General features: G+C 34.2%; 3 protein-coding genes across 4 annotated transcripts; all 3 read left to right on the forward strand.

The window, feature by feature from the left end:
* Positions 1-1,275: 1,275 nt before the first annotated feature.
* On the forward strand, positions 1,276-9,971 carry LOC115950525 (ribosome biogenesis protein TSR3 homolog). 2 transcript variants are annotated; one of them, XM_031067713.1, is made up of 10 exons: positions 1,276-1,481; positions 1,591-1,619; positions 1,758-1,804; positions 2,496-2,561; positions 3,451-3,491; positions 4,104-4,240; positions 7,195-7,285; positions 7,993-8,064; positions 9,167-9,279; positions 9,565-9,971. In XM_031067713.1, the coding sequence occupies exons 1-10, from the start codon at positions 1,399-1,401 to the stop codon at positions 9,684-9,686; spliced, it is 801 nt and encodes a 266-aa protein (XP_030923573.1). In that variant the 5' UTR covers positions 1,276-1,398; the 3' UTR covers positions 9,687-9,971. The 2 variants fall into 2 exon arrangements, with proteins under 2 accessions (XP_030923573.1, XP_030923574.1); XM_031067714.1 differs by lacking the exons at positions 1,276-1,481; positions 1,591-1,619; positions 1,758-1,804; positions 2,496-2,561 and adding an exon at positions 2,573-2,980.
* Positions 9,972-12,302: 2,331 nt separating this feature from the next.
* LOC115994357 (apoptotic chromatin condensation inducer in the nucleus) lies at positions 12,303-18,014 on the forward strand. The gene is made up of 5 exons (XM_031118475.1): positions 12,303-12,613; positions 13,605-15,000; positions 16,252-16,452; positions 16,543-16,694; positions 17,085-18,014. Exons 2-5 carry the CDS (start codon positions 13,635-13,637, stop codon positions 17,547-17,549), a joined length of 2,184 nt encoding a protein of 727 aa, XP_030974335.1. The 5' UTR covers positions 12,303-12,613; positions 13,605-13,634; the 3' UTR covers positions 17,550-18,014.
* Positions 18,015-19,506: 1,492 nt separating this feature from the next.
* Positions 19,507-22,303, forward strand: LOC115995266 (60S ribosomal protein L30-like). Its single transcript, XM_031119769.1, has 5 exons — positions 19,507-19,616; positions 19,726-19,831; positions 19,959-20,060; positions 21,845-21,913; positions 21,996-22,303. Exons 1-5 carry the CDS (start codon positions 19,596-19,598, stop codon positions 22,034-22,036), a joined length of 339 nt encoding a protein of 112 aa, XP_030975629.1. The 5' UTR covers positions 19,507-19,595; the 3' UTR covers positions 22,037-22,303.
* The last annotated feature ends 1,445 nt before the right edge of the window (positions 22,304-23,748 follow it).

Consider the following 23,748-nt stretch of genomic DNA (forward strand, 5'->3'; position numbering starts at 1 on the left):
ACTACACACGCACCACTCACAAAGTGTAGACATCAAGTGTCAATATCTTCCACCTGATGTCTACATTTTGTGAATGGTGTGTACAGGATGTGAGATCATCATGGTCCTATAAGTATAGTGGTTAAAGCAATCATCACAAGTTCATCCTAGTAATTGCAAAGGAAAAAAAAATGTTCTTTGATTATATCATTCTTTGGTTAGTTTTTTCTATGGATGCATACTGAGAAACATGTGACATACTTTTGAGCAATGACCAAGCCATAGAAGTGATTGTAAAAAAAAAAAAAGGAATAGAAAGCTTTTCTTGATTAAAATGCGTTCAAAGAATAAATCATTGGATTCTATTCCTTGGAATAATTAGTTAAGGTTTGAATTAATTAAGCCATAAAAAAGAAGTTTATTAACTTGGTAAAAAAGACAAGATTTTTTTTAAAGAAATGCTATGTTTACAATATTTTCATAATACATTCACAAATCTCAAAGTGGCATGTTGTGAAAGTGATGAGGTTTTACTCAACTTGGTTTAGAAGACTTTCATATGGAGTCAAAAGCTAATGTAATTGCATTCAAATAAAAAATAAAATTATCATTGTGAAATTTGACCCTCTTTATTTCATTTTTGGAATTTGAGTTTTTAATATAGTACAACTTTCATGATGCAAAAATCTAATTTGTTCAAGTAGCCATGTAACTCTGAAAATGTTGGTCACAAAGATTACCAATATTTACATATTCTTAATGGATATCTAATAAAGAAATCACAATTGAAGCCTAGTTCTAATGTATGTGTCACCTAATAGTGAAATAGTACAACAATAGCAAGTTTTAAACAGAGGATGTGTAAACCATCATTTTGAGTTGACTATGAAATATTGGGTTGACCATCAAAATTTTTTTTTTTTAACAAACGAGGATGTGTAAACCCCTTTGATCATCTGACCATTCCTTTGCATATATGTAATTTTCCGTCCCACACGCATTAATTTATAGGAAAATTCCCCAAGCTTCAAACAGAGGGTAAACTCTGGTAATATTTTTTTTTGAGAGATGTTACATTTATAATATTTTTATAACATTTTTCACAACAAAACACAGGTAATTAGTTGTTATAGGTTTAAATTTGAATCTAACATTAAAATTACTTTTTTGGTCTAATAATAATAACCAGTAATAACTAGCCATTTATGATTTGTTGTGAAAATGTTGTGTAATTTTTATTTTATTTTATTTTTAATTCCACCGAAAAGTGGGTAACCTATATAAACCAAGCGAATGTAAGCCAAGAAAGCACACGCCACCGCCACAGCCACAGTCACCGTTGTCAACTCTGAAAGCAGGGTTATTCTCAGTGATCGAGCTTCGCTCATTTCCTCTTATTCTTCTTCACAAAACATAAACATGGGCCGCAACAACAAGACCAGCCGGAACAAAAACCTCCACTCCCACAGGGGCCAATCTAGCCGAACCCATCAACTTCAACGGTTATTCCTTTTCATTCCCACTCTCTCTCTCTCTCTCTTTTCTTTTCTTTTATTGGTTTTATTTCTAGCTTTGAGTTTCCTATTTCTCACTTTGCCCATTCTTTTTCAGGGAGGACGAGTCTCTGCCATCTAATCAAGGTTACAATTTAATAATTTGGTTTTTTTTTTTTTTGGTTTTATCTTAGGTTTTAAAAATTGAGTTTGAAAGGTGTTTGATATATTGCCGCTGTGACTGTCATTGATATTGGGACTCTGATAACTTTTCTGCTGTTGCAGTACCTGAAGAGGAGCCAGCAGGTCCGACAATCCAACTTGCTATGTGGGTATGCATAATTTCTTTTCACCACCTTAAATTTTCTTTTATTTTGATTTGTTCTGTGCTCTGTATACTATCCATTGTAAACTGAGCTGCATTTTGTGTTTGGCCTTTTTCTCTACTATGATAGCATTGTGTATTGGGTACGAATTTTACCACATGCAGCCAGTGAGTTTTGAACATGTGACCTCATCCTCCATTCATTCTTATGGGAGAACAAAGTTTTATTTGAGCTAAAACTCATTGGCTCATATAAAAAATATTGTTTTTGAGTAATTATATTTTGGCTATAACTGTTATTGGATCAATTTGTATTTGACTGAATGCTGGGGTGGGTGAAATCTTAGTACCATCTTGTGGGCTACACACAGTGGGGGATTGACATCATTTTGCCGGATGGCTCCTTTGTTTGTCTGTGTTGTTGCACTTGCCCTTCCTCTTGGTCCACTGCTATGCCTATGTATTTTGCTTGGATTTTTAGCGTTTTTAACGAAGTTTCAATGATAATATCCCCCCGCCTCCCTCTCTCGGTCTCTCAAAACCCCTTTACCTCTAATTCGTTTCTATGAAAAAAAATTTATTTGAAATTTATTATGGGGAAGATCAATGCTGTTTTTTAGGATCTGAAACTCTGTCACATTTGAATCGTATGGAGTTTTGCGACAATGAGATTAAGCCGTGTTATGTTGTTGGTTCAGGATTTTGGGCAGTGCGATGCAAAAAGGTGCACGGGACGGAAGCTTTCAAGATTCGGCTTGTTAAAAGAAAGTCTCTGGTTCACATTTTGTCTCTATTCATGTTTTGCTCATGCAAATTTACATCTGTCTTATGTTAACTGGAATGTAATTATTCCTTACTGTTGATTCTATCTAGGCATGAGGGTTGGCTTTTGGTCTCTAACATCATTTTAAAGTATTTTACCTTTTCATTTATTTTATTGTGTTTGGTAGAAAATGAGAATATCATGAGTTGAAATTTATTCTTGATTAAGTTCTATTGGCCAATTAAACTTAGACTCCTAACTCCTAAGAGGTATAGCAAAGTAAGTCTTGAGTCTTTTAAAATGAGATATGGAATTTTCATATATAGGGAAGAGGTTAGACATTGGTGCAATGGCAAGTGCCATCCGCTCAAGCAATGTGTCGAGGGTTCGAGTAAGAGAATCAACCTCTCCAAAGTTGTGGTAAGGTTGCCTAATCACCTCTTATAGACCTTGCAAAAGCAGGAGCCTTGTATGCATAACCTATAGAAGTTGAGTCCTTGGAGAGATGAATTATGAAAGGATTTTCTTGTGGTTAGAGAAGATTTGGGATTTCTCATATGAAATCAATTTGATGACATCTGGAAAACAAAAGGAAAAAAATTGTTCATAGATTTAAAGGACTAAAAACTGATTTACCAAAATATCTTAGGCAGTTGGAACATTCAATGGTAGTTCTGAATCTTAAACTAATTTCCAAAAAGCAATGTTTTTAAATACAATGGATTCGTGCTTACTTGAGATTTGGAAACCAAACTTTTGTTCAAGCTGAGATTCATTTGCTTCAGCTAATTATTTGCTTAATATAGTATTTTTATTAACATCACATTCTGTCATGATATAGAGACGCTATCACATGTCAGTAATCCTGACATTTAAAAAAATTCTTGCAGGAGTTGCGTGTGAATAATGGTTTTGGGGGAATTGTTTTAAGGTACTTACGGATTACTTTCCTTTTCCTTAATTTTTCTGTGGTGTTACTTATCAAAAAATTTGTCTGGTGTTAAATTATTTTATTGAATGAATCCAAATTTTATCCTTGTTATGTTAATATGGAGATCTGTGATGTTGTCAATGAGTTTTAGCTCAAATGCTACTTCTTAATACTGCCCCCCTTTTCCCAAGGAGCTCAAAAGAATGAATTTCCTCAATGATCAGAAGCGTCTATTTGGTTTGATTTTTGGGCCAGGAAAGGTGGGCAAGTTAATGGGGCTGTAAATGTTTGGTTGTGTGCCAACTGCCAAGCGTAAGGGAGAGACACTTACAATTCATTATTTGAATGTAAATCTGTAGGCAACCTATTACTTGTGTTAAGTAGATGATACCTCTTAAATTTCCAATCAAAAAAAGAAAAGAAAAAGATGATACTTCTTAAATGAAATTGGATGTTGCTGCATTCCTTATGGCTTACGTGGCAAAGGGATGGGTGGGTGAGGTAGTTTGTAGGTTGAAATCTAATCAATATACTATAAATTTATATTTTATATTTGTATATTGAACATTTAAATTCCTCTTCTTTTTTTTTTTTTTTTTTTGGGATATCCAGTCCAGTTGGTACAAAATGCGTCTCTAGAGAAGATCATAGCTTAATGAAGAGGAAAGGATTAGCGGTTGTGGATTGCTCATGGGCACGTTTGAGTGATGTACCTTTCGTGAAGCTGCGTTGTGCTGCTCCTCGACTCTGTATGGACTTCATTCTTTAAATAGTATACTACCTTGCTGATCATATTATTTAGACACTAATCAGGGATATTCATAGTATCTTATTTAAAATAGAGGTGTACATCCTTGCTGTTAAATATGTATATTTGTTAAATTCCTGTATTGACTTAATTTGTTAAGTAGTACATCCTTGAGGATGGAAGTTGTGGTTCAATATAGTCTACAAAATACATTGAGGTTTGGCCCAATACATCACTGACCCCTAGAAAGTAGCAGTCACCAAAAAACAGCCCTAGGTAATTCCTTCCCTCCATTGATCAAAGTCTTCCAACAATACAGAATTGTTCCAAGGAACATACTCTCTCCCTGCTATTGCTTCCTTGATGTGTCTGTCCTATGTCGTGTCTGTCCTATGTCAGGATCACCATGCTTTGGAATCCTCGCTAGCTTGGTAGATAGCCTCTCTAGCTTCTAACAGTGTTGTGTGTCTGGTGTTTGAGATTTGGCGAGATTGACATCATTTAAACACCTCATTTCCCTCTTTGTCCTTGGCTAGAAAGGAAATCCTTCCTCTGCTCGTATTGTGTGTACTATGACCTGCTATAGCAGTAACTGCCAATCATGTTGAATCTACCTGTTATCAAAGACGTTGTGGTGTATCAGACTTGGGTGGACTTCCTCCTTATTTATAAATGCTGCATTGTACCTGCCAATCAAAATATTACAAGACATAAGTGCCTTACCTTCAAAGATGAGTTGGTTCCTACATCTCCATGTTGTCCACAGAGTCATAGCAATAATGATGTCAAATAGTGGGTTGAGTTCCTTATAGTGTTCCAAATTTTGCAGCCATTACTAAGCCAGTAGTGGATATTGCAAGGCTTCAGGGACTGTTCTAAGGTTAAGATCAGTACCCAGCCACAATACCTTTGCAAAAGGAAACTGTGTGCTTTATCTCTCCCTATATTTCTCCCTTTCCAAGCATGATTGTATAGGCAGGGCTTTGTTCAACAGTTTCCAAAGGAAAACAATGATCCTACATGGAATTCTTAATTTCTATAGGTGTTTTCAAAACCCTCTCCTACTATTACCATTATTATTGAACTTAAGACTACCTTTCTCAACCTCATATAATCCACTGCTTGATAAAGGCCAGATAAGTTTATCTTCACCTTCTGTTAGGGAGATAGGGGTGGAGATAATATATCGTGCTTCCTCAAAAGCATAGATTTGATTCAAGAGTTGTGTATTCCAGGTTTTGGTGTCATGGTTAATGTGTTCAGAGACTTTATGAATTACTAGTTCTTGAAGGTGAGGTTCATTCACTTTGGGAGGGTACCCAGCTGAGTGGTTGATGTCTATCCCCCTACACTGATCCAGTCTCCACTAGGCCTGTGTCAAAGGTGAATTCTTGCCAGAGTATAGGCTTTTTTTAGTACCAGGAGTCTTGTGGTTTACAGTACCCTTAGGAATGTATTTGGCCTTCAAGGTTCTAGCTAGGATTGAGGAAGGTTGGTTTGAAAGTCTCCATAACTGTTTGTTCTATCTAAAGAATTGTGGACTGACTCAAGAACTTTGAAAAAAGAATGAATTTATTTTTTTACTGATAAAAAAAGGGAGATTAAAATTCCTTTGCCAATGAACCTTGGTTAAAATGGCACTTCCTCCTCTCATATTTATGGGTGGAGGATGAACTCATGGGTTCAAAATTCATTGATTGTGGAAATTGTCTTTATGTGATTTCAAATGATAAAGTACGGAGTTTGGAAGGAGTTCATTGGGATATTTTAAACTTTAATGGAGTGCACTAAAATTTTAACTTTAGGAAGGTTTGTACCTTACCAATAAAAAAAATTCCTTCTGATGAATCATTCCAAGCCTGTCAACGCTTGGAAAAAATATTGTCTGTATTTCGTTGATTAGAATTTTGCAATTTCCATACGTACAACTTGGATTTTTAACATTGACTAGAATCAGACTTATTAACATTCATTATTTTTCTTATACCGGACTGTTAACTAGAGAAGTTGGTCATTCACATCCTTAGTGCCAGTCACTTTTTATATTTAATGAAATTTTTACTTATAAAAAATTTGGTCATTAAATTGATAAATGGCCCCTTTCCTGCAAATGTCTGTGATTACTAATGCATTGATTGTTCTTCTAATATATTGATCCAATTGATTTACCTGAAGAGAAACATGTATATGTAAGGGCATAGGATAGAGATATGATGGCCGTAGGCTCATTCAAAACCGAGAAAGTGGGATCACTTACAGAATCTGTAATGTATGGACTGGTTCTTGTCTTTCCTGTTCCCCCATTCCTTAAAATTCAAATTGCCTTAAAGCAAAGAATTTTCTGTTGAAGAGAGTGAGGCTTACTTTTTATTTGGATTGACATTATGGTTCTTTCCTTCACCTGATGACTTCTTGATTTAAGCTTTTGTTTTGTTGAATTACGGATGGTATGCTGGTTGACTGGCTTGAATTTGATTAAATGGTTTAAGTGAATGGAAGTTGTTGATATTTTTTGTTGATGGCAAATGTCAATTTAAAAGCACCTTGGCATAGGATGATTATATTCTTGCCTATGGTTGTAGTTATCATGTCTGCAAGGAAATGCAATTTTTTTCTTGTATTCCATCAAAGGAGGATATATGGCACCTTTACATGAAAGTAGATTATTTTGCTTGCACCAGAATCTGAAAACAACTCTTGTTCTTCTTCTTCTTCTTTAAATTTTGTTTTTTTTTTTTTTTTAATGTGGCTTTGCACATATAATTTCTTACACTATTTTTTACTTTTGGTTAATTTTCTTATAGAGATGATGTATTAAATAATTTATTGCACTTGTGAAATGTCTCTGGTATCTGTTTTCTTGGAATTTTTTGCACTTGTGAAATGTCTGTGATTGGTCATGGAATTGTTGTGTTTGATTGTCCCTTAACATTGACAAATCACTTGAAATTGCAGTACCGTGGCTGGTTGCAGCAAATCCGGTAAATTATGGTAGACCATGTCAACTATCTTGTGTGGAGGCATTATCTGCAGCTCTAATCATTTGGTACCCAAACCTGTTCCTAAGTTATACAGTTTTCTTAAAGTGCTAAACGCGTGCTGAAGTTTGTAACTCTCTTTTTACATTGGTGCATGTTTTGTTGTATCAACCAGTGACAAGGAGTTCTTATCACATATTATATACATAGTCTAATGTGAGTAATTATTGTTTGTTTGAGAGATGAGGTTACTGGCTCATTTCAGTTTTGGTAAGAGGCAATATGAAGTTGCTATTATTTGTTTCCTGTAGCCAAAAGTTCAGAGATACTATAATGAGACTCCTATGGTAGAATAGCTTAACAAGACTTTAAAAGCCGAATAATGTTTAAGCCTATGAATGTTCAGGGACAACTGATCCCACCATAAGGCACACCCGCTATGGAATTAGCTATTAAATCTTGCATTTGATGGAACTTTTCTGAGATCTGAAGGAAAATGCTCCGATTGTCTGATACTTTCAAGACACCCAGTCCTTTTTAGTTTTACTTAATTTCTTTTTTTATTTTTTTCCTTTTCCAACTTTAATTAGGTTGAGTCATACATAATCTACTTCAGCAGCATCTCTAATTTTGATGGGTCACTGTTCTAGTATGCTTGATATCTCTACCTTCTATGTTATGAACATGTCTTATTCTGTTGCACCCAAGATCAAATATGTTCTCCAGTAGAGGAATTTAAACGTGTTCTCACAATTCTGTTTATATGGTTTAACAGTGGGGAAGAGGAAACTGCAAATCTGTTGCTTGGCAAGTTCAAATGGGGCCATGCTTTCCTATCTCTCAACAGGTGTGTCTCTGTTCATTTATCAACTTATCTTTTCCTTTTGAAATATGAAGATACTTATTAATTGGAAGTGTGGCCCATCTATACAAGTAATTTGAGATTAACTTGACCAGGCCTAAAATTTTTTAACCTCGTGCCCTAAAAGATGACCAAGATATCATTATTGAATCTCCCTATCCCCCTTAGAAGTTGTGGGCTTCAACTCCATAAATGAACATGTATTTCTTTTTTATAAATTGATCATAAGAGTGCAGAAAGTATAACCACACAGCTATCTGACATATCTTTCAAAAATCCTAATAATCTTGAACCTACATAAATCTTTGCAATTAATTTCTTCTTTTGGATAAATTATTTTGTAGTTTTTTGCATGATAAAATTTTAAATTGCATAAACTAATTGCCTGGGGTTCTTAATACCTCAGGTCACTTGACTGAGTGTGCCTGTCTGCACAAAGTTTTACTGTAAAACAGACAAAACCTCATATCTCAAACACCTAGTTGAGTTGGGATTAAGATGATATTTTCTTCCCTCTGGACCTGGCCTGTCTCTTAATATTTGAGTTTGACCTGGGTTCTTAATCTTAATAGGATCTGTTTGTTGGGTCTCAGGTCCCTGCTGGAGTGAATGAATTAATTATTATGTTCTAGAAGGTTAGTTACAGCATAGGAATTGCAATCACAACAACAATAACCAAGTCTTAGTCCCAAAGAATTGGGGTCGGCTATGGATCCTTAACATGCTAATTAATGTCAAGGTTGGCCACATGAAAAGAAAAACAAAGAAAGAAATAAGAAAGAAGATTTTTAAATCTCTATTGACACGGTAAGAGATCTTTTCAATAAGTTAAGATGGCACAAGTTAATCTTTCAAAATGTAACTAAATCATGAGTCACTGTAATACCACTGGAATAATTGATTGAAGGAGATCCTAGAAATTGCAGGGTGTTTTGATTCCAGAGGATTTGGGAAGAAAAATTGCATTTGTCTCAGCAGCTGTATTTATGATGCAATTTCATTTCATTGGAGAGTTGAATTTTTAACTCTTTTTCAAATTTTGACCCTTTTTTTTTTTTTTTTTTTTTTTTTTTTTTTTTAAATGCAGGGAACTTCTGAAGGCATACTCTGAATGTGAAAATAGTGCTGATATTATTTCGGTTCAAAATTCTTGGCTTTCACAAGAAAGTCAGGTCCCAAAGGTTCTCCCAGAAGTGGAAGGTATATGTTTGTGGCTGTCAAAAAAAAAAAAAAAAAAAAAAAATCAATTCTCTATGTACTCCATTTATGTTATCTCCATGAGACCTATCAATGCCTATTACTCTAGAGAGACCAGTTGGAGGCCATTGTACTCATAATCCTTTCCATAAGCCTTACATGAACTCTAAATCATGTATGTCATAATGAAATGGAGGAAAATTTTTATTTATGCAAAATTGTCGCTTAGCTTAGCACGGCAATGACTTATGCTGACCTCAGAATATGTTTTGCTCTCGGCTGCTACAGGAACAGACGTGGCATCTCATAGTGAGGATGAGAACTCTTGCGATTCTGAAGATGGGCTTCCACCACTTGAAAGGAATATGAATCATATGAACCTACAGGAAAGTGATGAAGAAAGTGAATAAATGGTGAAGTGGTATTGACAAAGGCACAGTAACAAAAATACGCCCTGAAAAGGTGCCTATGTGAGGATTTGTACCATGATTTTGGCTTTTATTGTATGTAGTTAAAGTCATAATACTGTTTAAAAAGAAAATTTTATGTATCTCTAGGTTTAAGTTATCTACTTTGTGCGTTTTAGTGTAGGTTGGTTTTCCTGTTTTTAGTTGTTATATTAACTTTCTTATTTCAAAAATGATACAAGTTACCTTTTCCTTTTTACTTTGAGGAGCCTTTATTGCCTGATCAAATGCAGTTGTTTACAGGGCAACACCTTTTACCCCCATTGATACCTGACAATTTTGGTTTTCTAAATCATAGATTTACTTCATTATTATTGTTTTCAATCCAGATAATAGTTGGCCTTGAATTCCATTTTTTTTTTTTTTTTTTAATTTTAATGTAAGAATAATGCTTACACCAAAATAAAATGTGTATTTTTTTAAGAATCAATATAAAAGATTGAGCAAATTCACACGTCCCTAAAATTTCATTAAATTTTTCTAAAATATGTGATGTTCATTTGAGAAAACAGCAAGGTTAAGGGGGGAGATAAATAAGGCCAAATAAAGAAAAATAAGATAAAATCAAATGACTACGTACATGGATCACATTATAAATAGTATCTTTCCTTTACAAGTAAGGGAAGTGTTAGATTCAGATAAACTACCCAAAGCTTAAAATAAAATTTCAACCCAACCTAACCCATTAATCCATGAAAACCATTCATGTTGGGTTGGGTTGATTTTTTTTGTTTTTTTGCTTTTTGTGTTGCATTAGTTGTGTCTCCCTAATAGTAATTGTATCCTCTCTGTTCTCTTTGGTATCACTAGGAATATTTTTAGGCATGGGCAAGTCCAGTTTAATGGGCTGTACTGTAAATAAATTCCAGCTTGGCCTTGTTTGGTAAATAGAACTACCAAATACCTCAACAGGAAGAAAAAAAAAATTTAAAAACATAATATCTTTTATAACTTTATTTATTCTGATTGGTAGTTTCTCAATATATATATATATATATATATTATTCTGATTGGTACAATATTATTTTCGCATGATTAATTTTTGATAACTTTATGCTACACTTCATATTTTTGAGGCTATCGTGAGGCTAATTTTTGTGCTGACTTTTTAGCTAGGGAAGGTGTGCTCCAAGATTGTTGTTTTTATGTGTATCAAGATCCTCTTGTGGACTTGCTAGATCTTATTAGTGTGGACAAGGAGGGTGTGTTTTGTAGTAGGGCTATTCCTGCTGTTGCTAGAAGCCTTTAGTTTGTTTTAATGAAATTTCCATTTTACCAAAAAAAACTTTATGCTACACTTCATATTAAATCCTAGGCTTTTAGTTTTATTAATTTGAATTGTCTATCTATCTCTCTTATTTAATTATGTGTTTCAAGGTAATAACAAAGTAAGAAAAAAAAAAGAAGCCATCGATTAAACCCTTCCAAGTTCTACGTATGACTTGCTCTTAAATCATTTTTTTTTACTCCATTATTGTCTAGAATAACAAAAATAAATAATGGAGATGGATAATTTCACAAAGTTTGAGAAGTTAATTTATAACATTAAATACTTGGTATTCAATACGAAATAGGCTATAAATTTTGGACTTTTTATTAGGGGAAAAAGATTTTCCCCTCTTGTTTAGGGTAGTTCACAATTCTCCCTTTATCTTTGAAACCAACCAATTTTCCTCTCTTTTATTTGAGAAATAAACAAATACCTCCAATTTATTACTTTTTGAATTAAATCCAATGCAAGTACAATAATTACAAATGCAATCTAAGAAAACAACAATGCAATATTCAATTTTTTTCCCTTCTTTATAGTGTATAATTAATAATTTCTTTACAAAATTTTGTTAGATTTAACTAGAAAGTAAAAATTGGGGTATTAGCTCATTCCCTAAACATAAAAGAGAAAATTTGTTGATTTCAAAGATAAATGGAAAAATTGTGAACCATCCCAAACACAAAGAGAGATACTTTTTTGTTCTCGAAAACAAAAAGCAAAAAGCAAAAAAAGAAAAAAGAGTAAAGTTTCTATTTCTTGCCACGTCAATATTTAAAGGTAAGATAAATAGAAAATTTGTGAATTATCTCAAACGAGAGAAATACTTTTTTGTTCTCGAAAGCACAAGGCAAAAAAAGAAAAAAAAGAGTAAGTTTCTATTTCTTGCCACGTCAATATTTGTAGGTACCCAAAAAAACTCACAGAGCCGAGCCGAAAATGTGAGAAGCATTCATTTCCACGTGTACCAAGAAAGGGGCAAAATCGTCAAATAGGTAACTAAAAATCAGTATTTTTAGTTGGAAAACCCAAACCCCTCCTTTAACTTCGTACTCTCTCGCCCATCCCTCCCTTCCTCTCAAAAAAACACAAACGCGCACACAACTTCGAAACATAAAAAAAAATAAACACAATAAAAACCCTAGAAACCAAACCATATCCCCTAAAACAAAAACAAAAACAATAAAAACCAATTTGGTTTTCTATTTTTTTTTTAACTGTCTGCTTCCAATTTGTTTTCCGTGTTTTCTTTATTACCTTCTTTCTTTTTTGGTTTTTAGGAAACAGAAAAAAAGAAACGCTTTGGAGGCAGAGTTTTTTTTTTTTTTCTTTTTTTGGTTTCTATGGGGGAGCCTTAATTTATAAAAAAAAAAAACGAAGATTAACGGAAATCTGAGAGTGTTTATAGTGTGGATTTTGCTAATTTGTGTGTGTGTGTGTGTGTGTTTTTGTTGTAAACTGCGAGTTGTTTCTTTTTGGCTCTAATGTGTGGGTTTTGTGTTGTGAAATTTTAGGGTTTCACATATCATCTCCTTTCCCTTGAGGAAGTTTTAGGCTTTTTCACTGTTTCCAGCGCCGCGATTCTCAGCTATATATTCCTGTGAGTATTTAATTTTGCCCTATATTTCGTCATTGCTTCAATTAATTAGGGTTTTTTTATTTTTCATTTATTTCTCTGGCATTGTGTTCTGTATAAGTCTTGTTTGGTTTCGTGGAATATGTCATGATTTTCTAAGAAATCGCGTTAGAGTTTGGTTTGAAAGTTTATCTTTTGATAATGATTTTGGGGTTTTTTTTTGGGAGGGCATTATTTGAATGATTAAGTAGTGGGATTGTGTTAATTTGTTGAGGCTTTTGGTCTAAAAAGCCTGGGGGAAAATTTATTAATTATCTACAAATAATCTATGATTTTTAGATCTTTTAGGATTTTTGATGGTTGTTATTTATTTTGAGAACTTCAAATAAATAAATAAATAATATATATTTATATATATATATATATATGTGTATATATAAATAACATATAGCTAAAGACATGTTGAGGTTTTGTGTCATGTCCCTACCGTGTTGTGTCTCTGTCTGTGTCCTTGCTTCTTAGCTTGTGCTTATTTTTACACCCAATAGCTTTCCTTCTTGGAGAGTTTACACATTTTTGTTGTAACAAAATGGAGTGTTTTTGTATCTGGGTTTGGTTCTGCCTTTTGTTTTATTATCCTGTATGCGGGTTTTTATACAATGTATTGTGTGGTATTTTTACAGTAAAATGGTTGATGGTTTTGTCCTTTTTTTTTTTTTTTTTTTTTTTTTTTTTTTTATTTTGTTTCTCCTACTTGTATGTGAGAAATACATTACCCTTGGGCTATATATAAGTTAAGTTGCTTAGGCAGTTGGTTGTTATCTCTGCACTTCCGATATGGTTTCCAGATTGTGACTATTTTATGAGATGATGCGGATTATTACTCTTATTTTTAAGTAATTGTTCTGTGTTAGTACTGGTTGGAGACTACCTCTTATTGTTTTTTCCGAGTTCTTTTTGGTTATGTTAATCTTTTTAAGTGGCTGATTGTGTATCATTTCTAATGCTTAATCAGGGTTGTGAAGGTGAGTTTTATTTGGAAAAGATGTCATCACAATATCCAATTCTTGACAATCGACCAATTGATCAATGGAAGGTTACAGAGCTAAAAGAGGAGCTTAAAAGAAGGAGATTAACAACTACTGGTTTAAAGGCTGATTTGATTAAACGTCTGGATGAAGCTATTCTCAGCGAAAGGGAAAATGCTGCAAAGCTTGCCGAAATGGAAAATGCGGCAAAGCTTGCCGAAATGGAAAATGCAGCAAAGCTTGCTGAAATGGAAAAGGCTGCAAAGGATGTGGATAATGGATTTGAATGTGGAGTTGAATCTGTAGTTGGATCAAAAGATGTGCAGTCAGTGCAAGTTGCTGCAGAAACTGATAAAGACCTTGCAGATGACAGTGATAAAAATAACAAGAACAAAAATGCAGATGATGTTACAGTTGAGGTTGATATTAATGAGAGTGAGGCAACCTTGGATCAAGAAAAAGTTGAGGAAAGTGACATGCTTGGTCATATTGATTCTTCTAGGGTGGAAGAGGAGATAGTTGTTCAGACAACCACTGTCGAAACCAGCATTGAAGTAACTGAGACTGTGGTATCTGAGGTAGTGTTGAGTGAGCAAGATTCAGAGAACGTTGAAACCCACGAGGAGAATGGAAACATAAAATCCCAGCTGGAAAATGATGATCTGAAGTCCCATCTGGAGATTGAGGAATCAAAGCCCCAGTTGGAGAGTGAGGAATCAAAGCCCCAGTTAGAGAGTGAGGAATCAAAGCCCCAGCTGGAAAATGAGAGTTTAAATCCTCCATCTGAGGGTGTCATGCTCGACCTTTCTACTCCAGACAACCAGGTATCTGAAGTCAGCCCTATTTTAGGGTCTCAAGTAAAATCTGATTCTATTTCTACTGATTCTGTGTCAATTAATGAAACGATTGAACTAAAGGATAATGTAATTGCTGATCATGTCAATTTAGAACTAGATGTTGTTAAGCCTGAGATGGTGGAACCATCATCCAGCCATGTTGTCCCAGTTGGTGGTGAATCACATCCAATGGATGTTGAGGAGCCACATGAGAACAAGGCATCTGATGGAGGGAAAGATAGCTGCAATGCTACAGATGCAGATATAAACAAGAAAATTGATAGTGCAGATGTAGGGTACTCTGAAAAGTTAAATTTGGACAGGAGTTCTGGTGATGATTCCATGGAAGAGGATGTGCTGGAGAGTAAGCAAATTGATTCTAAGTATAACTCTGAAGAAGTAGAAATTAAGATTGAGAAAAGTCATGTTGTGAAAGAGGAAAGTCATGTTGCTGTTCTTGGGGATGCTTTATCTGCTGAAAAAAAGGAAGTCAATGTTGAGGGTAAGAGTCATCCAGCTGCACCTGCTGAGAAAAGAAAATTCAATGGTAAGGCTTGGAGTCAGGGTCATTATTAACTGCTATTATCATTATTTTATTTAATCAATAAATTTATTGCATTTGTTAACTTCCTTATTTTTGCATTGTCTTGAAGTTTTAAGTTGTTTTGCTTTGAAAGTTACTCTTATCATTTCTTTTCCATATGTTACATTGATACTTCTCCCTATTTTCATGCCTGAAAAAGCCTAATGCCCTAACTTTGAACGTGGCTGCCAAGTGGATTAGTTAGTACTTAATAGATCGTTTGATGAAGGGAAATCAAGATTGGAGTAGTTTTCACCCTGCCATTGCCAAGGCTTCCAGATTTAAATATCTATACTTCTTCTCACCTTATATCTTGTGTTGTGAGAGGCTTGATATACTCTTGGTGGGGTTATCATGTAAAACAATAATTCTTTTCTTTGAACTTGATTGCTTATCATTAAGATATTTTTCTTCAGTGAATATGTTCAGACTTCAGACCATATTTGCCTTCAGTGATTGAGTGATATTTTTCTATTGAACATCTTTGGACCGTTTATTCTATGTAAGCTTAGCTCACTATGGTTTTTTCACTGTTTGTGGTTCATTGGATTATGCTGAGAGTTGTTGTGGAGCTTTTAGATAGTTGGCAGGGCAAGTTTAGCAGGTGCAGTAATGCTTCCATATGGAGTACGATTGCTTGTTGTCTCATGTGTTTGGCAGGAGAGGAATACTTGAACTTTTGAGGGTTGTAAAAGATCGGTTTGTGAGTCCAAAATGTGTTATTATTGTTAGTATGGTAGTAAAAAGCTTATTCAATAGGTGTAGCACTCTGGCCCTTATGAATTATATTTAAATCGGCTAGTCTTCTGCCTAAAATTTTCAATTGTTGGATGTACAATTTCCTGCTTTAAGCTTGATGCTATGATTGATTTGTCAGCGTCTTAGAATTGTATTTGAGTCGTTGGAGTCTGTTGTTGTTTGAAGTTCTGTTCAGCTTTTCCATTTCTTTTTTTGGCTTTTTATTATAATTTTGAAGAAATAAGTATGTGAAGTGATATCCTTTAAAAAGTCAAATGGCATATACCTATGAAAATGCCTGAACTCAATGGAAACTGTAATTTTCATGGAATTTAATACTTGGCAACTGTCACATCTCTAGAATCCTTCACTCATTCCCCAATTTTTTATTTTTTAAGTTGTCTGTATTTCTTTGAGAACTTTTATTTTTATTTTTATTTTTGATTGTATTTGATGATCTTTTGGCTGTTTTTACAGATCAACCAGCAGTTGGAAATAGTGAGCCAATCAAGAGGCAACGTAGGTGGAAATCTGAAGGCCTCAAAGTTCCAGAGCCCCAGAGCACTAATTCTACCCCTACAACTACGCCCAAGGACACTTTCCAGTCTGCTGCTACAAAACGTAACTTCTCTAGATCGGACTCTACAAATAGTGAGGATACTCCCAAGGAACGTGTTGGTGAGTTATTGCCATTTTCTTGTTGGGTTTGAAAATTTCCAGCAATAGTTGATATAATTTATTAATGGTCTTCCTTTTATCTATGGGCAGTTCCTCCATCACCAAAATCTCCAACTAATTCTCTTAGAATTGATCGATTTCTGCGTCCCTTTACATTGAAAGCAGTGCAAGAACTTCTTGGCAAAACTGGGAGTGTTACCAGTTTTTGGATGGACCACATCAAGACCCATTGCTATGTTACTGTAAGACTAATTCTTTTCTCTACTCACCATTCCTTAGCAGGTTTTCACATTAGTGCGCACAGGCATATCATGTGGCAATAGTAGGCAACCTATATTTTTGTGGGGATTGGGGGTGGGGGGAGAGCAATGGCCTTCCGTTCTCAGAAATCCATAAGTCCATAACTATATTTCTGTATTCCAAATTGGGGGATGTACTGCTGTGCTACTGCTACCAAGGCTGGTTTTTTTAGCAGTCATTTTAGGATCTATGTCATGTAAATATGAGAATTCCCTTCAAAAGAAGATCACCTTCACTTTCATCTAGTTATGTTTTATGAATAAACGAATCTCAATTTTTGATCATTTAAATATAATTCTAACCCTTCTATTCTGCAAACCGTTGTGATGCAGTACTCATCAGTGGAAGAAGCTGTAGAGACAAGGAACGCTGTTTTTAACTTGCAATGGCCTCCAAATGGTGGGCGCCTCCTAGTGGCTGACTTTGTTGATCCTCAGGAAGTGAAATCGCGGGTGGAGGCTCCTCAGACTCCAGTTACACCTACAAGTGCTGGTCCCATTGTTCCTCCTGCCCCTCCCACCTCGCAGCCCCAGCCCTCACCCCGTCAACATAGGCCGCAGCTTCCACCACCACCTCCTCTACCACCACCGCCACCTTTGTCTAACCCACCTCAGTCAAGAGAGCGGGTTCAACTTCCACCTCCACCTCCACTTCCGGAGAAACTTGACCCTCCTATTGTCACTTTGGATGATCTCTTCCGGAAAACCAAGGCAACCCCTCGGATCTACTATTTGCCTTTGACAGAAGAACAAGTAGCAGCAAAACTCACAGCGCAGGGCAAAAACACCAGGCAGTAGGGGATCAGGCTATAATCTATCCCTTGCCTGCTCAATGGATTTTCTTATGGGTTGTTCAGTATGTTAGATAATGGTAAGAAAGTATCATATGATTACATCTTTGCAGGTCTGCAGGTGTTGCTTGTAGGAAGAGATTGTTCCAGCCAAGCAGAAGGATCCAGTTCGTAGCTGGGTTTGGGTTTTTTGCCAGGAGTTTGCTTTGGGTTGAGGCTAAGTTTTACTTGATGTTAGAACCTGCAAACCTAGAGCTCTCTTTAAGTGGACTGATTACCATGGCATCTTGTTTACCCGTGGAACCAGAGTTTTTAGTTTTTACTCTGTAAACTTTGTTTGTTAGTGTCTAAATTTCTATTGGATAATGTCTTATTCAAACATTCAGATTTTGTCTGAGGTGTAGGATCTATATGTTGATGAGTGCGCACATGTTTTAGGCATTTAAACTGCTATTATTATTTTCTTCTGTATGCCAACTTTCTGCTTCTTCATAGAACCATGGAGTTGGGGTTATTATCAATCGAGATTCGGAGGGCTGGTCCCATTGGTTGCCTCTCATCTCTCTTCTCGAGAGGCACACCTTACAAGAAATTCGGAACAAAAAAATTTGATATATGCAAATGTGACAAGTTGTTAATAGTAAATAAAAATATGATTTCAGTGGTGCATCTAGATGAGAGCTAGGACTAGCCTGTCAACTTAACTGTTATAAAAAAATACTGCCAAGTAATTTGTGCATTGCTTGCAATCTAATGTATTGAGTTGTGTCTCGTTAGAATTTGTCTTGCCTTAATTGAAAAAAAAGAAAATCTATACTTTAAACATGGTTTATATCTCAAAATTATTTGAAATGGAGGGAGAGGGGATTGTTATATTTATTATTGAACCCTATATTAGAAAATGTAATTGGAACAAATATTATAACATGAATCTATTTTGCAGAATTTAATTAAATTAGATCGATTGTAATTGAAATTATTTAATTCCAAAGATTTTTGTATGATTCTCTAGAATCAAAGTAGGCTATATTGTTTCTCAAAAAAAGGAAAAAAAAGAAAAGAAAGAGTATTGGCTATATTAATTTGGTTCCTCAAATACTTTAAAAAAAATTATAATATAATAGACTAATAGTTGGGAGGGAAGATTTGAACGAACATGAAAAGGCCAATCAATTGCTACTGGACTTTAGACATTTGGTTTCTTGAGATATTAATTGTGATGATTTAATCATTTTAATTTTAAACAGTTTAAATTTAATCCCTTAATTTTTAAATTAAATCAATTTCATTATTAAATTTTCCTTTTTTTTAATCTTAACAAAATTATTTAAGATGATAAAGTGAAAATAAAGCATATGTTAACAGTTCATTATAAATTTTTTTTAAAGATAAAGTTAATTTTAAATTTTTTTTGGGGTTAAAATTAGGACAGATATTAACTTTAAACCAATTTAGAAGAATCTTCTTTAACTCATTATATGATGATTTGTAAAATGATCTATGTTTATTATTTAAATAAATCACATTACAAATATTAACCATTGAGAAAGTCTATTAACCATTGAGATAGTCTATCAACCATTGAGTAGTTGCGATTCTAACTAAGCTTTTTTTTTAAAAAAAAGGTCATATAATGAATTGAAAGAAGATAACTTACAAACCAATTTGAAGCTAAATTTTTTCTTAAAAGTTAAGAAGAGATAAAGAATCTAATATATAATTTTAAAACTAAATCGATAGAATTAATAATAATTGAAAATTCAACTTCACTCAATAAATAAATAGCTAAATTAATATTTGAATGTTTATATAAATAATGCCCAAATGGATAATTTTAAATAATGAATAAAAGCTTAAAAAGTAAAATTATGAGTTTATTTTAGAATTTCACTAATATAATTTTTCTCTCTCTCGTTACTTAAACAAAAAAACAGAACACGTGACTCGCACGTGAGTTCATTTGCAATATAATATTTGCTGAGAGACATCTCCCCCAACCTCAAGCCTAACTGCGGCCACTCTCTAGGGTTTTAAGGGACAGGGAACAGCAACAATGGTGGCTGGCAAGAAAACTGTACGATCTCTTTTTTTCAATTCAAAGCCTTCGCATTTTATTAAATATAATTAGCTCTGATTCTCTTTATTTATTTATTTATATTTGTGGTATGTGAATTTGGTTGCAGAAGAAGACCCATGAGAGCATCAACAACAGGCTCGCCCTCGTCATGAAGAGCGGCAAATACACGCTCGGCTACAAAACCGTTCTTCGCTCTCTCAGAAACTCCAGAGGTTTTTTTTTTTTTTTTTTTTTTTTTTTTTTTTTTTTTTTTTTTTTTTTCTATATTGCTATCGTTTTCTATTTATTTTGTAACAGAATATTTGACTTGAAATTTTGGTGCGATTTGATTAATGATAGGAAAACTTATTATAATTTCGAGTAATTGTCCACCGCTGAGGAAATCCGAGATTGAGTACTACGCAATGCTCGCCAAAGTTGGGGTTCACCATTTTGTTGGAAGTAAGTCTCAATTTCTATTTATTGAGAATTGATTTGTTTAGCATAGGCATTTGGTTAGTTAGCATTGTTATGGAAGTACTTTCGTTTGCTTTTTGAAAGTGAAATTTGCCCGTGTAAGCTAATTTGACACGGTATTAACATAGTCGACAAATGTTAAAATGTAATGATCTCGTGCTTGCTTTTAGTAGAAATGGTATAAAATTTTTAGTAGTCTGATATTTTGGTGACATTGACAATTGTTCTTTTCCCTTATATGTCCATTGTGTGCGACATGAAAGATTGTGCATTTAGTAGAATCCCAATGTGAGGCTGGTTGCTCAATCCTAGCCAAGTTGCATTATATACGTTAACCGTGCATTTGGATTGGGCGTTTTGCCCAATCCGCGAGTTCTGCGTTTTATAGTGGGTCCCATGGATACTGTTTACTTTTCCACCAAACTCAGCAAAACACAGATTTTTAGATAAATTTGGGTCCCACAACTATGCCCCCTTGAATCCGAAATTCTCTATGAGTTTAAGTTTTAACTATGCCATAAATATCAATTGGTCTATTCTAGGTTCTTTCCCACAATAAACTACAAAAACCACTTGCTAATTAATATTACCACTGTTCACTGCAAAAACAATTTAATATTTTTCCTGCTTCTCAATTAGCACCTGTAGATAATCTGTTTCTTTGAAGAATAAATTAAGATGTATAGAACTCATAAAGAAAAACGGTTTGATCTTTGGAGGAGATGGAAAAAAAAGGGTGAAGATATGCGGTCATGGTGTTTTCGTTCAACTTTGCAAGGATTGATTGAAAGAGAAAGAAATTTAGAGTCATTGTAACAAGAATGAATGGGTGGGAAATGTATGAATTTAATATAGTATGTGTTTGGATTTTGCGTTTCTGCGTTTTGTGTTTTTTTTTTTCCAGCTGAGCGCCTCTTGCACTGTTCATGAACAGTGCATTTAGGCATGTGAACAGTGCTTGCATCTGCGTTTCCTCTTTTTTTTAGCCATGTTTTTTGACTTTTGTGCATACCAGTGGGTCCCGTGCACTGTTCACGGGACCCACAAATCTCAACAAATTTTTCATTAAAAATGGGTCTCACGGTACTATTCACACATTTAAAAATTATTTTGCTACAATGTTTTCAGTTTTCAGTTATCCAAATGGACCCATAGTGCCTCCATTAAGTTTTATAAGGGTTATTTTTGTTCAAGCACAAGTGGGAGAGGATGCTGACTTCTAATACTTTTGCCAGGTAGTTGGGGGGGACTGGATTATGTTGCTAATATCATTATTACGGTGGTTTTCCTAGTTTGTTCTAAGTCTGTGCTTGTTTTGACGGAAAATGTTTACATCTGAAAACATTTTTGGGGTGAGCATTGTTCAATCTCTCAAATCTAACATAATGAACACAAAATCAACAATACCAAAATCTAATCTCACAAATTGTTCCAATAAAAATTATTATACCACAAACAAAATAGATTTAGAGTTGCTTGCAGTATTGGAAGATTAGATAATTGGATAAAAGATAATTGATCTTATAGAATTGTTGTCCAATTGGGCAGTAGAGCTTGTGTCTGTTATCTCCATATCTGTTAATTCACTAACCGATGCTAACCATATTTGAGTGATGTTCATAATGTTTACCCAAAACAATGATCAATCATAAGTTCCCTCATCTTTTGAAATAGCTTTGCTATAAAGTCTATTATTTTTTGGGTACATATGATGTGAAACTAATCTCTCTTTCTTCTCCCCTCCATTTTCTATTTCCCTTAATTTTTAGACAATAATGACTTGGGAACAGCTTGTGGCAAGTATTATCGGGTGTCTTGCCTTAGCATTATTGATCCAGGTAACACCATATACAAGTGTCTTAGAACTGTCCTTTTAGCCAATGGCCTGAGAAATTTATTGACCTGTTCTTTTTCTTGCAGGTGATTCTGATATCATTAAGACCCTGCCAGGTGACCATTAATCAGATTGAGTTAGAAGCCTTCCTCCAAGGTTCTTGTCATTGGAGAATAGAATTATATCAGTTTTCTAAATTTTCTCTTTTATTTTTTATTTTTAAATTTTTTCAAGATATTTGATCCTACATATTTGTTCAATTTGTGATGTTCACGGCAAATGGTTGTAATTTAATGGCAAATTTTGCTTTGATGGATGAGATGCAGGTTTACATGTTTGCTTCCGGAAATAACCAACACAGCTTTTATTTTTGTATTATAAAGTGGTTAGTTCACATAGGCTTGTCTCTGGCTTATCGATCTTATAAATGAATATCATAAGAAAATCTTACAATTTCCTATGACTCCTACCATCATCCAGATTTAGTGTTGGCGTAAGTGTAACAACAAAGGGATTCCTATGATGTGGGTTTGTCGTTTTGGCTTTGAGCAAATTAGATATGGTGCAAGTATTTTACTTAAAATAAAAAAAATAAAAATTCATCTTCTCAGGGCATCAAACAAAAATAGGTGAAATGCATTAAGACAAGACCGTATAAACTTTTAGATTGTTGCAGTAAGACTCCGCTTCTTCTATTGCAATTGCGATTTAGTACATAAACTTTGGTATTATAGCTAATGGATTCATTCTATCCTTTCTACCCATCTTTCTGCCTATTATAACATTATTATTTTTGGTACAAAATCATTAAAAGAATGTACTAAAACCTTTGTGCTCTTATAGTGAGATCTCTTTCGTTTCACTTTTACATAATGGGTTTATTGCTATAGAACAAGGTTTTATGTATTAAATTGGTGGAAAAAGAAAAAAGAAAAAGAAAAAAGAAAAAGAAAAACTTAAGGGTTTTATTGTATTCTACCCGGGTTTTGAACATGGTTACTTGTTAGGGGGTAACGTAAGCATGGATATTGTTTAGAAATAGATGTTTGGAAAATGGACTAAATTCTGTTTGGCACATATTATCAATTAGGTTGCTTTTACATTTATAGTTTTTGGAAGTTTATTTTTTTAGAAAGTATAATTGTATTTTTATTAAACCTATTTTTTAACCAAATAACTCAATGAAAGTTAAGTTATCTCTTGAGTACACATTTTGAAGAATTAATTTATGAATGTTAGATTATGCTGTTAAGCGAAGAAAAAAAAAGTTAACAATTATGAATTTTATGATCACCAGAGACTTTTGTAATGTGCTTGCTCCATTTTTCCCTCTCTTTTTTTCTTCACTCAAAGGAAATGTGGGGTGGCACAATGGTCACTTCCATATGGATTGGCTTGGTATATTGTTTATAATAACTGATTTGATAAACTTTTCAGGAGGTCAGATCATTTAGTATCACATTTATTACACTCAAAAACTTATTCAGCATTTAATGCAATGTGGCATGTCTCTTAAGAGGGAATCATAACCACTTTAGAAGCACGCCCATGTCGCCAAGATGGGCAAGGGCTTGTCACATCAACTAGAAGTAACATAAGAGGGCAAGGATGAATTCCTTATGCCAAGTGCACGCCAATCAAGGGTATAAATACCCCCTTGTTATTTTCTTGAAGGTACGTAGTTCTAAACCCAAACAAATTTCGATTCATTAGATCTTTTGAAACACTAACTTAAACTTCTAAGTGCTTATTACCACCCTTACCAAGGTTGCTGAGCTCATTGTGAACCGACCTTCTTTTTGTGTGAGCATTCATTAAATATCCATTAGAATATTCACA

The sequence above is a fragment of the Quercus lobata genome, chromosome 6 (genome assembly GCF_001633185.2).
Source record: "Quercus lobata isolate SW786 chromosome 6, ValleyOak3.0 Primary Assembly, whole genome shotgun sequence".
In the NCBI taxonomy this organism is placed as follows: Eukaryota; Viridiplantae; Streptophyta; class Magnoliopsida; order Fagales; family Fagaceae; genus Quercus; species Quercus lobata.

What these genes read in the sequence shown, in the direction of transcription:
- LOC115994357 (XM_031118475.1), top strand. Translation starts at nt 13,635, where the DNA reads ATGTCATCACAATATCCAATTCTTGACAATCGACCAATTGATCAATGG. An exon ending in TACTCCCAAGGAACGTGTTG is followed by an intron (nt 16,453 to 16,542) that starts GTGAGTTATTGC and finishes ATCTATGGGCAG; the next exon opens with TTCCTCCATCACCAAAATCT. An exon ending in AGACCCATTGCTATGTTACT is followed by an intron (nt 16,695 to 17,084) that starts GTAAGACTAATT and finishes GTTGTGATGCAG; the next exon opens with TACTCATCAGTGGAAGAAGC.
- LOC115950525 (XM_031067713.1), top strand. Translation starts at nt 1,399, where the DNA reads ATGGGCCGCAACAACAAGACCAGCCGGAACAAAAACCTCCACTCCCAC. An exon ending in GTCTCTGCCATCTAATCAAG is followed by an intron (nt 1,620 to 1,757) that starts GTTACAATTTAA and finishes CTGCTGTTGCAG; the next exon opens with TACCTGAAGAGGAGCCAGCA. An exon ending in GGTTCTCCCAGAAGTGGAAG is followed by an intron (nt 9,280 to 9,564) that starts GTATATGTTTGT and finishes CGGCTGCTACAG; the next exon opens with GAACAGACGTGGCATCTCAT.
- LOC115995266 (XM_031119769.1), top strand. Translation starts at nt 19,596, where the DNA reads ATGGTGGCTGGCAAGAAAACT. An exon ending in CTCTCTCAGAAACTCCAGAG is followed by an intron (nt 19,832 to 19,958) that starts GTTTTTTTTTTT and finishes GATTAATGATAG; the next exon opens with GAAAACTTATTATAATTTCG. An exon ending in GGTTCACCATTTTGTTGGAA is followed by an intron (nt 20,061 to 21,844) that starts GTAAGTCTCAAT and finishes CTTAATTTTTAG; the next exon opens with ACAATAATGACTTGGGAACA.